Consider the following 12,450-nt stretch of genomic DNA (forward strand, 5'->3'; position numbering starts at 1 on the left):
TTCGTCTTTGGCGGGAAGCGTTGTCTTCTAAAAACAAAATAACTCGTCAATGACGGGGAAAGAGTTAATTCATTCATTCATTCATTCATTCATTCAATTTATTTATTAGTTCATTTATTTCAGTAAAAAATAAATAAATTTTTAAAAAATCATATTATTAATTCAGGGGGCATTTACACAGTACTGTTTTCTACTAAAAATGGAAAACTTTTAATTTCGTTTTTGGCCATTCAGTTACATGATATTGGCGTTTAGGGGGCCTAAAAAAAGCAAACTTTTGAAAACAGGTTTCAGAGTACAAATTTTTGAAAACAATACTGTATGTGTAAAACATGAATTTGTGAAAACGGTAATGTCATGTGCATGCATATAATACAGCGTTTTTAGTCACTTAGTTTTTAGTCTGTGTCAGCGGGCCACGTTTTGACAACATTGTCATTTGTATGTAAAACTTCTTAAAAAATGCGAAGGAAAACCTTTTCCGTTATTAGTACACTGTTGTCTTGTGAACGTACCCTCATTCACATGAATCTAGAACTGGAAGTGAATCAGAAACCCATTTAATCTACATTAAAGTTGATGAATCACTTTTTTGACAGAAAAAGTGATGCTTAGAAAAAAGTGTGTCTCTGCTTCTAATATTGGACAGAGACTGGAAAATGCTAATATTGGTACGAAACATGCGTCCCAAGAAACACAAAGTTAAAGATAACAATGAAAAAAGGTAAAGGAGATTGTAAAGTTGTAATACCGTAAGACATCCATGTTTGGCAGTTCTCGTCTGGCTGTGGAGAGCTGCTGCATTGACTTCTGATGGACGGCTCGAATGTTGTGTCCAACACACACGGTGTACTGCAGCGGCATGCGCTCCATACTGGGCGGCGTCTGCAAACAGTACTGCTGTCTGCTCTCTATTCCTACGTGAAGTGGGATGTTCGGAGCCACTAGAACTGACACACCTAAAAAAAACAAAAAAGAAACAAAAAAAACCTTTGGATTAACAGTGGTCATCTTGGCAAAACTGAAATCCTCAAAATAAATCAAAATGTGAGTTTTGTGGCTTTTGCACCATGTCTACACCAGATGTGTCTATGCCGCAACAGCTAAAGTCTGCCAACACTTGACGCGATAAAGCGACCATTGCAAATCATTTGAATTTTGTGTCAGTACATCATAAATAGAAGGAGGCAGCAGTTTACTGTCAGGGATTTGTCGTGTCGTGCCACATCCAGTGGGTTCTATAATGGGTTCTACAGTATTTTGTCGCGTTGCGTCCGGTGTAGACACGGTGTTAGTCCATGTCTGGTAACTGTGAAGTCATCTATATATTGGTGTACTTCTAAAATGTGCAAATTAACCAAATAGTTGACGGTAGCTATTGACTTCCCCAGTATGAAAAACACTATGGAAGTTAATTGCCGTCAACTGTTTAGTTACCAACATTCTTCAAAGTGTCTTCTTTTGTGTTCAACAGAAGAAAGAAACTCATACAGGTTTGGAACAACTTGAGGCTGAGTAAATGATGACAAAATTAGAATTTTGGGGTGATCTATCCCTTTAAGACATGGTTATTTGGGGGCTTATTTGACATGCTTATTGAATAATGACACAAGGACCTGTAAAGTGACTACCGCAAACCTTAATAAATCACCTCTTATAAATTTTGCATCTGAAAGGGACACTCTGGCCATGCCTTTTCATCATTAATTTTTCACAGTGTGTCTTAAATAAATCCTGACAATAGTTTTTTACCACCAAAAATGGGTTTGCGTTGTTGTCTCAAGCTGTTAGTAAATCAGGTCCATACACTTTTAAAAATACACCCTGTCTCAAGAAACAAAAATATTGATGACATCATTATGAACTCAGGGGTGTATACACATTTTTTGTCCAATCAAATGTTCTCTAAATTTAAAAAAAAAGACATGTAAATGTTTGGGTTTGGTAAGAATTTGTAATATTTTTGAAAGAGCTCTTTAATATTGAGTTTTTTAATATTATAAAGAGATATTTATTATTGTTAAATATCATTACAATTTAAAATAACTGTTTTATTTTTCAATTTGTTTTAAAATGTAATTTATTCCTGTGACTGAAGCTGAATCATTATTCCATTCTTTAGTGTCACATGATCCTTTCTAATATGCTGATTTGCTGCTCAAGAAACATTTATTTTTATTATCAATGTTGAAAACATTTGTGCTGCTTCATATTTTTGTGGAAACAGTGATTCATTTCTTTTTAGGGATTCTTAGACCAATAGATTTTTTCTTGAAATAGAAATCTTTTGTATCATTATAAATTTCTCTGATTTCACTTTTTATCAATTTGCTGAGTGAAAGTATTAATTTCATTCATTCATAAAAAAAATTATGATATTGTATGTCCTGCAGCAACTTCCTGATTCAATAGGAAATATGACAAAGCAAAAATAAAGTCATTTCATTGGAAATAACATAGTGAACAGACATTTTGGAGCTCAGTCAACACTCTCAGAAAAAAAGGTACAAAAGCTGTCACTGGGGTGGTATCTTTTCAAAAGGCACACCTTTGGACCTAAAGAGTCAATACTGGTACCTCAAATGTACATATTAGTACTTAAAGTGTCCATATTAGTACCTTAATGGTACATAAGTTCACCTTTTGAAAAGGTACAGCCCCAGTGACAGTTTTTGTACCTTTTTTTTCTGAGAGTGAATGATGCTGACATGCAGCGCCTTGATTTTGGATATTTAGTATCATGAGACACGGCTGAGACATCAGGTGATTTCAGATCACACGTTAACTCCTGTAACTCCATTCGTGACTCTGAATGACAGACACTGCATGAACGAAACCAAATACCATCTTTCGACCTGCCCCAGAGTAAAGCAGCCTTTACAGTCTGATGTATCATGGAAATTCCAAGCCTGGGACGTATGGAACAGGAAACATTGGGATTTATAAGTGAATCTTCATATTTTCAAAGCCTTTAGAGAAGGTGGGTGGTGTATGGGGGCTGCTTCTGATGTCTTTCTGCACCTGAAACGTTGAGATTATGTGAAGCAGATAATGGTGTGCGCAGATGTAGCTGCCCTCCCTGGAATTCCTCCTGCTTCTTGGATTTCACCACCATGTCAATGTACCCCAGTGTAGACACACACAGCACCGTCCATCCAACTGCCCCTCAAACTCACACCACCATTTTCACACGAGCAGTACATCATTTAGATCAGTTTTTATCATTCAGATGTGATGTAGTTCAAAAGAAATAGGCTGGTAATTAGTCTGACCTGAAATTTTTACTGATATTCACTTTTTTCACAATAGCACCAACAATGTCATTACATTAACCCTTTAAAGCCTGGCATATACAATAATAGCCTGAAAAATCTGATATTTATACAGTATGATGAAATTGTGATGCTTGTACTTTAAAATCTAATTTCTTACATGCCACCCCACACACGTGCCAAAATATTAAATTATCTAACAATAAACCAAAAAGTTTATTAAGTTTTTTTAAAAATAACAATGCTAGAATAGATTTTAGGCTCGCAAATGTAGCCCAAAATTAACTGTCACTCAGCAGAGGAAACCTAGTTTGGGACTGAATGCAAGTTTGTAAATGTCGGTAAACTTTTATTTACCAAATAGTAAGGGGAATAAAATTTTTTTTTAGTTTTTTGACTTGATGAATGCAGTCAACAAAGCAATGACATTTTGTTCTCATTGTCTCGTTAGTTTCCTTTTCCCTTTTATTTTGAGAGAAACATCTCTTAAATAATTCTCTTTGGCAAACTCTACCAGTTCCCTCTATTCATCACTGCAGATAAGACTTGGAGAGAAATGAAGGCTGCTGTTATGGAAAGCGTTTATAAATAATAGCGTGTAAGGGTGTAACATCTACTAATATCGCACCTGCCATAGACTTTGCCAAGTGAAGGAAAGAAGCCAGACTGTTAACCATAAGATTATACATATGTTTCTTAAAGGGCCAGTTCATGACAAAAATAAATATTATGTCATGGCGTTCCAAACTTGTACGGCTTGCTTTCTTCTGTGGAACAAAAAATACTTTACAAATCTTTCAGTGTTCTGTTTTCCTTATAACAAAAATCAGAGGAGTCTAATGTTGTAATGGACCCCAGTGACTTCTACCGAATGGACAAAGACAGTAGAAACACTCTGTCGAATGGGTTTGGAATGATATGAGGGTAAGGAATCTTAATTTTTGAGTAAACTATTACTCTAAGTAGAAAACTGAGAGTATCAGTTGAACTAATCCAATCCAAACAGACAAAAAAATGCATTTGAATGTGCAAATAGGACAGAATTCACAACTCTGACTAGGCATTTGGAAGACAAATTAAAGACTGAAACTGATTCGAACTTCATTTTCAGTTGTTTACAATAACCCTTTGCATAATTTTCCTTATATCAAGTTACAGTATATAATACTCTATCATTTATATGAAATAGCATTAAGCATTTCTGAGAATCATTCATCTATTGTTCAAAAATTGCTTCAGTCTCCGCTCTCATCCAGGCCATATTAGGTGAAAAAAGTGAGATGGGATGCCGTTATTCATCTTTGTTTTAAAGACAGAGTGGAAAATATTTCAGGAAAGCTGGTAATAGTTACCGTGGGGAATTATTCTAAAAATAAGAGACGGCTCCCCCTCTTTTTCAGCTTCTGTAGAACCCACCTTGCTCATAAGTCAAGCCAAAAGTCTCTTAAACGTCAGCAAATGACAGTTATTTATTTGCCTCTGTGCAGATTCCATGTTATACACACCTTAAGAATGGGGCCTCAAGCATTTAAAGGGTAAAACGCAAAGTGCCTGACTCTAGACGGATACAAAAAATGAACTTTGATTGCCAACCTGACTTCAGTCTCACATGTCACACAACTGTTCAGTAGTGGTGTTTTACAGGTCATGCATTAATATTACTATTGCTTATACTGAAGATTAGTGATACAGCACTGGCCTATCAGAAATTACATGAGATTATAATTCCCATTAGCTCACATGGAAGGAGAGAGTCAACAAATATCTATAGACTTGAGCTGAGGTCTTTTAACTTAAACTAATTAGAAACGGTCTACAGTAGCAACCACCACAACACTCTAGCTTGAGATTTAGACCTATTTTGTTCCATTTTTAAACTAAAAAGAAATGTTGCATGCTTTTTTGTAATGACAGTACTCATAGTTGTGTGATTTTAGTGAGCAGTGTGGTCAAGATTGAAAAGTTTAAACATCACGGCAGCTAAAGTCTTAAGTACGAAACTGTTTTATTGTATCATTTGCAAATGTCTAATTTGTCAAATACAAATTCCAAAATTAAAGACAATCACCTACATATCTATAAGATATATCTTGTTATAATGGGAAAACATAATTTTATGACATAACATGTCTTCATTCCAAGAAAATATATTGTTTAAACAACAAAACATCTCATTATTAAGAGAAAATATGCAGTGTAAATGACATAACATCTCGTTTTTTTATGACTTAAAGGCAGGGTAGGTGATTTGGTTTGAAAACTATTTTTGTTATGCTGGTTGAAAGTCTCTTCACATCCTGATAGCAATCAATAAGTTATGTGGTCTTAATGTATTTATATCGTCTGCGGAAGACGTAGGACCATATATATGGCAGCAGTGCGCCACCATACAAAATTAAAACATAAGAGTGTAATTTTGATTCACTGTGTACACTGTGTGGGGGATTGCATTAAAAGGTATTAGTACAAAACAGACATTCTAGAACAGTTGATCTATCACTATTAATTTTGGTATTTTTGGTCAAATTTGGTAGCATAGACTTTTTTTAAAATATATTTTTCTCTATTTTGACATCAGTGATTTTAATATTTTGGAATGAGTGCAGGCTGGAGGTAAGATTAGGGTTAGTTATGAAACCTGTTAGCTGTCCTTCTGATTTGGGAAACTCAGTTTAGGTGGATAGCTTTTAATAATAATAATAATAATAATTTTACCAGAAGCATAAATTTCATTCAAATAATCATTTTTAAGCCCAAAAGAATTACGTCAAGACAACGCGACACCACAATTACACACATTTAGACAAGGGAACAAACAAACAAGCAAACAAAAAACTTTTCACTGATTTTTTTTCTAAGTGTGATGTGCGAAAATTATTTATTATTATTTATTTATAATTAAAATCATATTTTTTTTCAGCATATTTTGGTGTGTGTGTGTGTGTGTGTGTTTGCATGCACCAAATTTGGGCAACTGAATTTATTACATCAACAATTCACTTTGATTTTAGCCACAACAGTTTAGGAAAACCACGATAATTGACTGAAAGAGTGAAATTTCGTATTTTGGCGGTGTCAGTGTCTATTTACAACTCAGTTTTTAGAGTTTTGATAATTAAATAAACTTAATTAATTATTTGATTATTATTAAATAAACTTTATTTATCTATTTTTTGGTGCATATATAGCTAACACGGGTTATCACACATAGACAAATGAGGACAATCATTGCTTGGAAACCGTCAAAATCTAAATATGTCTCCTTCTCTTTAAGTGTCTTTCAGTCGTCATGTTGGACCGGACACAACTGTCAGTGAACCCAGCAAAGGACAAAACTTGCCCAGACACTTTAATAATGTCTCTCATCAACAAAGTGGACAAAGCTATTTGACAGACATCACATGACCTAAGGTCCACATCACCAACCTGTTTAAAACCACTATCCGATTTCAAGGCCTAAATGTAAATATACCGTGCTGAAAAGTTTACCTTTGGGTTTGCACAGGGTCGCCGAGGGCTCGTTTTACAGGCCTGCACAACAACATGCCATTTGGCTGCAGAGCAGCAACTCAGGAAAAACAATTATGTCCATTATCAACACATCACCGACCAATAGCAGGCGAGAGCCGTGGCCACAGGCAGCTGCTGGGTTGCCTTAAGAATCTGAGCCAACATGATTGTCATTGTTATGCCACTGAGCATTATATAGCAAGATATGTCTGCGGTTACTTGGCAACCTGGGACAGCTGCATTGGCAGGAAGCTCAACATTTTTTGTCTTAAAAGTGAGCCAATTAGAGACGGGTTTGAGAGGTCTCTACAAAATCAAGGCCGTACTCTAGTGAGGTGGAAAAGGGATCAAAATCATGTGATCGTTTCGGTTAAACTGCTCACAGCGTTACATAACGCTTGGTGGGCCAAACAATGATCTAGGAAATCATAAAAGGGCTTTGTTTATGTCACATGATGAATATTATGTCCTTAGCTGATGGCATGCCCTTTCACATTGATCTAATTCTGTTCAGCTGTCTGGGACGCAGATTACCACTTTCACCTCTCAGCTAAGAAGACACCAATGCAGGCGCAAATAATGCAGCCGTACGAAAAAAGCAGTGTGACAGTGTTGAGTAAATAGGGATATTAATTGCTGGATTGTGCGTGGGTGACAAGGTGCTGTGAGAGTTGTGTGTGAGTGTCTCAGCTCTGAGCGGTAACCATGTTTAGAGACCAGCTGCAGACCCAAACAAGCCTCACAGGCACGCCTGCTGGTCCAAAGCACGAGGGGTCATCGCAAAGCCCCTTCACTGAACATAGTAACCATTTACTGAAGATATAAAATGTCAAAGACGGTAAGCTACCACTTTTGTAGCCCAAAAAAGAAAAAATGCTACATTTGCAATTTTAGTGTGAGTACCAGTGGCAGCTTCTTGCCAAATGTGTTAAAAAAAAAACTTAACTACTAATGTGTTACAGTGTTGTTACATATATGAATCATTTACTGAACATAAAATGTCAAACACTTTTGGGGCTCAAAATGTGCTATGTTTGCACGATGAGTGTGAGTACTACTGGCAGCTTTTTGTCACCAGTTTTGGGAAACTTGACTACTATAAGTAATGTGTTACAATGTTGTGTTACTTGCTGTAAAAATTAACCTATTACAGTAGGTATGTCAAAAAAGTAACACATTAATTTCTAATTCAAACATGAATCAATCTTGAATGTTACAATTTAGACAAACAGGGTGTTTTTTTTTTAACAAAGTCGTTTTATTCGTGTACAAAAAGTATTGTTGTCACTTCATAACGTTACGGTTGAACCAATGATGGCAGATGGACTATTCTGACGATGCTTTTCACAGACAGTAACAAGCTTCCCGGTTTTCATCCAAAATATCTTAAATTGTGTTCCGAAGATGAACGAAGCTTTTACGGGTTTGTAACCATATGGAATTAATGACAATTTTCATTTTGGGGTGGAGTATCCCTTTAAAGCAGCCAAAATAACCTAATAACCCAACTGCTGTAATGTCTGTTCATCAAAGAGTATAAGAGAAAAAAGCAAATTAATAACTTTTGTAACTTTAAGGATTCATCTATATTTAATTTAGAATTTAGTAACTTTATTCAATTTCTGTATATTTCCTACTTGCTGAAGGGCACAGGTAAATATGACATTTATTACAATTTGTTCATGTGAGGATTGTTCAAAAATTAAGTTGTTTGTTTTAAAAGCCTAATAAATGTTCAATTTTATAGCTTTCAATTATACTGTAATGTTGAATGCCTATAGTCAGTGATGAAATATTAGGTGAAAAAAAAAAAAAACTATTTCATAGAGACAGACTTTTATAGAGTAGTATCGGTGGATTAGTAGATGCCATTAAACAAATATTAAAAAAATACTGTCTTTTAATGTTGTTTCTACATTAATTCTACAAACACTCCAAATCCCATTTCTTTTGTGATTTCTTCACAAGAGTCATTCCATCATGAATTGAAGGACACTATAACTTACACTATACAATAAAATAAACTTTTCTGTGGCACTGCAGATTTAACGCTTGTATTATGTTACAGTTCTCTAATAATACAATTAAATGTTAAATGGATTCAATATAATCAATAAAAACAGTACAACTTTAACATGTGTTTAATAAATAAAGTACAATAAAATAAAAAAAATAAAAAAACACAATTTTATATATATATAATATATATATATATATATATATATAATTATTATTTTTATTTATTTTTTATTTTTTTGCACACATTTTCATGGTGTTGACTTATTTTACGTTAAATACTGCAAGACTATGAAAATTTGGAGTGGCTTATGTTTTAATGCACTATGCATCTGTCCGTAAACATGTGCCATCCTGCCTCGAATCAAACTAACAGCCAGACATAAACACAATGCTTATTTAAATCTGCCTGAGATTCTTTGCCTAATTAACTCTCGATATAAACATCAGGCATCTGCTGACAAATACCAATGGGTTCAGACTCAAGTCCGATGTCCTTTGTTTTGCAATCTTTCACCAAGCAGAAGTAACCATATGTATTGTGTTATGCTCTCTATGTACAGTAGAGCCTTGTGATCTAAGGCCCAACGCAGTTTTGAAATGTGTACATAGTCACAAGTGAATGCATGTTTGGACTGGTCAACAAAGTGTGAAAGGGCAGGGTGGCCGAATTTGGCTAAGGGGGTGACAGTTAGTGGCGCGGAGCTCCTCTTTGCTTACCTGAGGATCCCAGGAAGTAGCGTTCTAAGACTGATCCGAAGCCAGAAGGGTTGTCCCTAAGGTCACTGACTGTGAAGTGCTGCATGGAAATGTTGGCATCGTTTATTGGCCAGTTGGGTGCACGGACACTGGCACCTCCATACCACGAAATATTCACCATGGAGAAACAGTCCTGAGAGAGAAAGAGGGTGACTATCCTTAAAATGTATAGTTATGGTCCATCTATACCATAGGTAGATCATTTATTGCAAGTTAAAGTACTAATTATACATTTATTGTTTGTGTTTCTTTATACAGATTGTATGAGGTTTTCATTAGTGAGCAAAATCTGGACGTCCAGCTAAGAAGCTTTTGGCTCTCATAACACATGAAAACAGGTGCAGAATACCTATAAGTCAAAGGACTGGACTGAACAAAGAGTTCTTAGGCTTAAATCTAAAATAACACACGACAGAGCATTAGAGAGGAAGGAAATATGGGAGATGAAGGGATTAAACTAGAAACCTTCCGAACTGCATTAGGTGCTTGCTGAACAAAGAAAGACCTTGTCTTATTGGATATCTGTGAAATGTATCTTTGTGGCAGTTTTAGTCTGGTGAACTTTAAACCCTGCTTTAAAAACTTTTTTGGCAGGTACGAATGCAAAGTAAATCTGTTTTTATGAATAACAATATAACCCCATAAAAAAGTCTAATAATAAAATAGTCAAAATAAAAGTCAAATAAAAACCACCAGTTAAATACGAAATTAAAAAAAGTTACAGTTGCAAGCAAAATGTTTAAAATGTTTATCCTTATGTAACACTGTGAAACAATAAACCATTAAATGATCATTTGTATACACTTAATTAGGACTTGAAGCCCCGCAAAGGAAGCCAAAACATGAAGAAAAATATGAAGGTCTTAAAAGTATATATTTTATGTATATATAGGGTTATATTTCAATTGAGGTTTCAAACGTTTCAGGGAAAAAAAAAAAAAAAAAAAAAAAAAAGATTAAATTAAAAAAAAAAAATTTGTCAGGCCGAGTATTTTCATCGAGCGATTAATACACTCTAGCGAAAAAAAATCGCGTTTTTGCGGTAACCATGGCAACTCCAGCGAGTACTTATCCTTAGGATCTTCACTGACAAAACAAAAACATATTATCATCATTGTCACTTATTGATTTGTATATTATAAATAATTTATAAAAATGTAGTTTTGTTAAACAGTCTTTAAGTTAACCTTTAACTGCGATTATTTGGTTTCTGTGGGAGAAATTTTCACACCATACAATTTTGGTGGTTCTTGCTATGGTTCCATATGGCTATTTTTTTTTTTTTTTTTTTTTTTTTTTTTTTTTTTTTGTGGAAATTAAACTGGTTCCTCGATGACACTTCTGGTTCTATTTGGAACATAGCCTATATTTTCCAAAGTGTTCTAAAAAAAAAGTTCTAATGGCATTTTTACCTTCAGGTCCACATGACAGTGAATTGGAGTCCAGGTTACACTGTAACACTCGGTATCTGAGTCTTCCTCTGATTCCAAAGAGATCCTCACCTCTGCGACCGAATCCCAAGTGTAGCAGAACTCGGTTTTGTTAAGCCAGCACATGTTCCTCACGAACGGAACCTCAATATCGGTGTTCCCCACATTCTCCACGTCTATCTCCGCAAAAGTCTTGTCCTCAGTCAGTGTCTGTATGACAAGAGTTTGCGTCCGTCTCTCCCAAATAAGCCCACTAAAGCTCCCCTTCAGGATCCAGTTCTTGTTGGGCTGATCCACAACTTGCCAATAAATGATCCCAATTGTCATGACAAAAAAGACCGCGACTCCCAAGCAAGCAATAGCCCCCTTCCAGGTCTCGTTCATCTCTTTCAACCCCGTGTCCCATGTCACCTCTGGGATCGGACTTGGGTTCCTGTTGCGAGAGTGTGGCATGATTATTTCACAAAGAAGAAGATGAAGAAGAAGAAAGGATCTAATCGAAAGTGATGATAAAAAGTAACGATATCTCTGCTAAACCATGCAGAATCGTCATCATGTCACGCTCCTTCACGCGCTCGATTGTCTGTGAATGTGATTTTTTGAATTGGATCTAATTGCGTTGTTGCGCGCACCGGCCGCCGGTCATCTACGGATCCTGGTCAAGTTCTCCAAACACAATCATTCCAGAATAAATCAGAAAAGTTATGCATGCTGCTTCCAGTGCTGCAGCAGGTTTAAAGCATTGATCGCAGAAGAGTGAGCAGCCTTACCCGGGTTTGGCAGCAATGCCCACAAATAGCTCCTCAGCGGCTTATTTGCTTGGGCTGCACTTTTGCGCGCGGGTGTGACGTAACTCCATACTGCTTCTTCAGAAAGGTGCAAGAGAAAGTTATTAGGCGAGCTTTGCGATCACCGGGGCATGGGGCGGGCAGGATGCAGTGTGTGTGTGTGAATCACCCATTCTCACAATCTGAGTGCACGCGCTTGGCATTTGGAGAAATGCGTGCAGTGATTGACTCGTATGAATAAGCGCAACATAAGCGTTAACATACATCAGCCCTGCGCGCAATGTTTCACAATGTCCTGTAACTGTTTAAGCAGGTGCGCGAAGCTTTAATCGCAAACTACATTCCTTTTGGTGTAATATTCAGCTGGGGAAAGCTTAACTTTATGTTTAATCTGTGCAAAGTATTACTTCAGCCTACTCTCCTCCCAACAGTTGCGCTCGCATCCGTCCCACTTGTGTTGCATTTTGTGTGTATTGTTCCTAAATTGAATTGTACTATACTATGTATATTATATTATTGTATTTTGCACATTTTCATAAGGGTCAATGACGACAAAAAATTACTCTTCGTGTTTAATTCTAAAACATTTATACCATTCTTGGCCTTATTTTAAATATATATATATATTTTTTTTTTCATTAAATTAGACTAAAATGCCAAATGATAACTACTAGT

At 35.8% G+C, this 12,450-nt stretch overlaps 1 protein-coding gene across 1 annotated transcript in view; it reads right to left on the minus strand.

Moving 5' to 3' along the window:
- LOC109113428 (SITS-binding protein-like) overlaps positions 1–12,212 on the minus strand; it is a 34,529-nt gene extending 22,317 nt beyond the window's left edge. Inside the window, exons 1-3 of the mRNA XM_042715697.1 lie at positions 10,970–12,212; positions 9,519–9,690; positions 752–959 (exon numbers count right to left, since the gene is read on the minus strand). Coding sequence (XP_042571631.1) covers positions 752–959; positions 9,519–9,690; positions 10,970–11,440 — 851 coding nt within the window. The 5' untranslated portion in view covers positions 11,441–12,212. The remainder of the gene's footprint in view (positions 1–751; positions 960–9,518; positions 9,691–10,969) is intronic.
- Positions 12,213–12,450: the final 238 nt, after the last annotated feature.

Source organism: Cyprinus carpio, chromosome A25 (genome assembly GCF_018340385.1).
Source record: "Cyprinus carpio isolate SPL01 chromosome A25, ASM1834038v1, whole genome shotgun sequence".
Taxonomy (NCBI): Eukaryota; Metazoa; Chordata; class Actinopteri; order Cypriniformes; family Cyprinidae; genus Cyprinus; species Cyprinus carpio.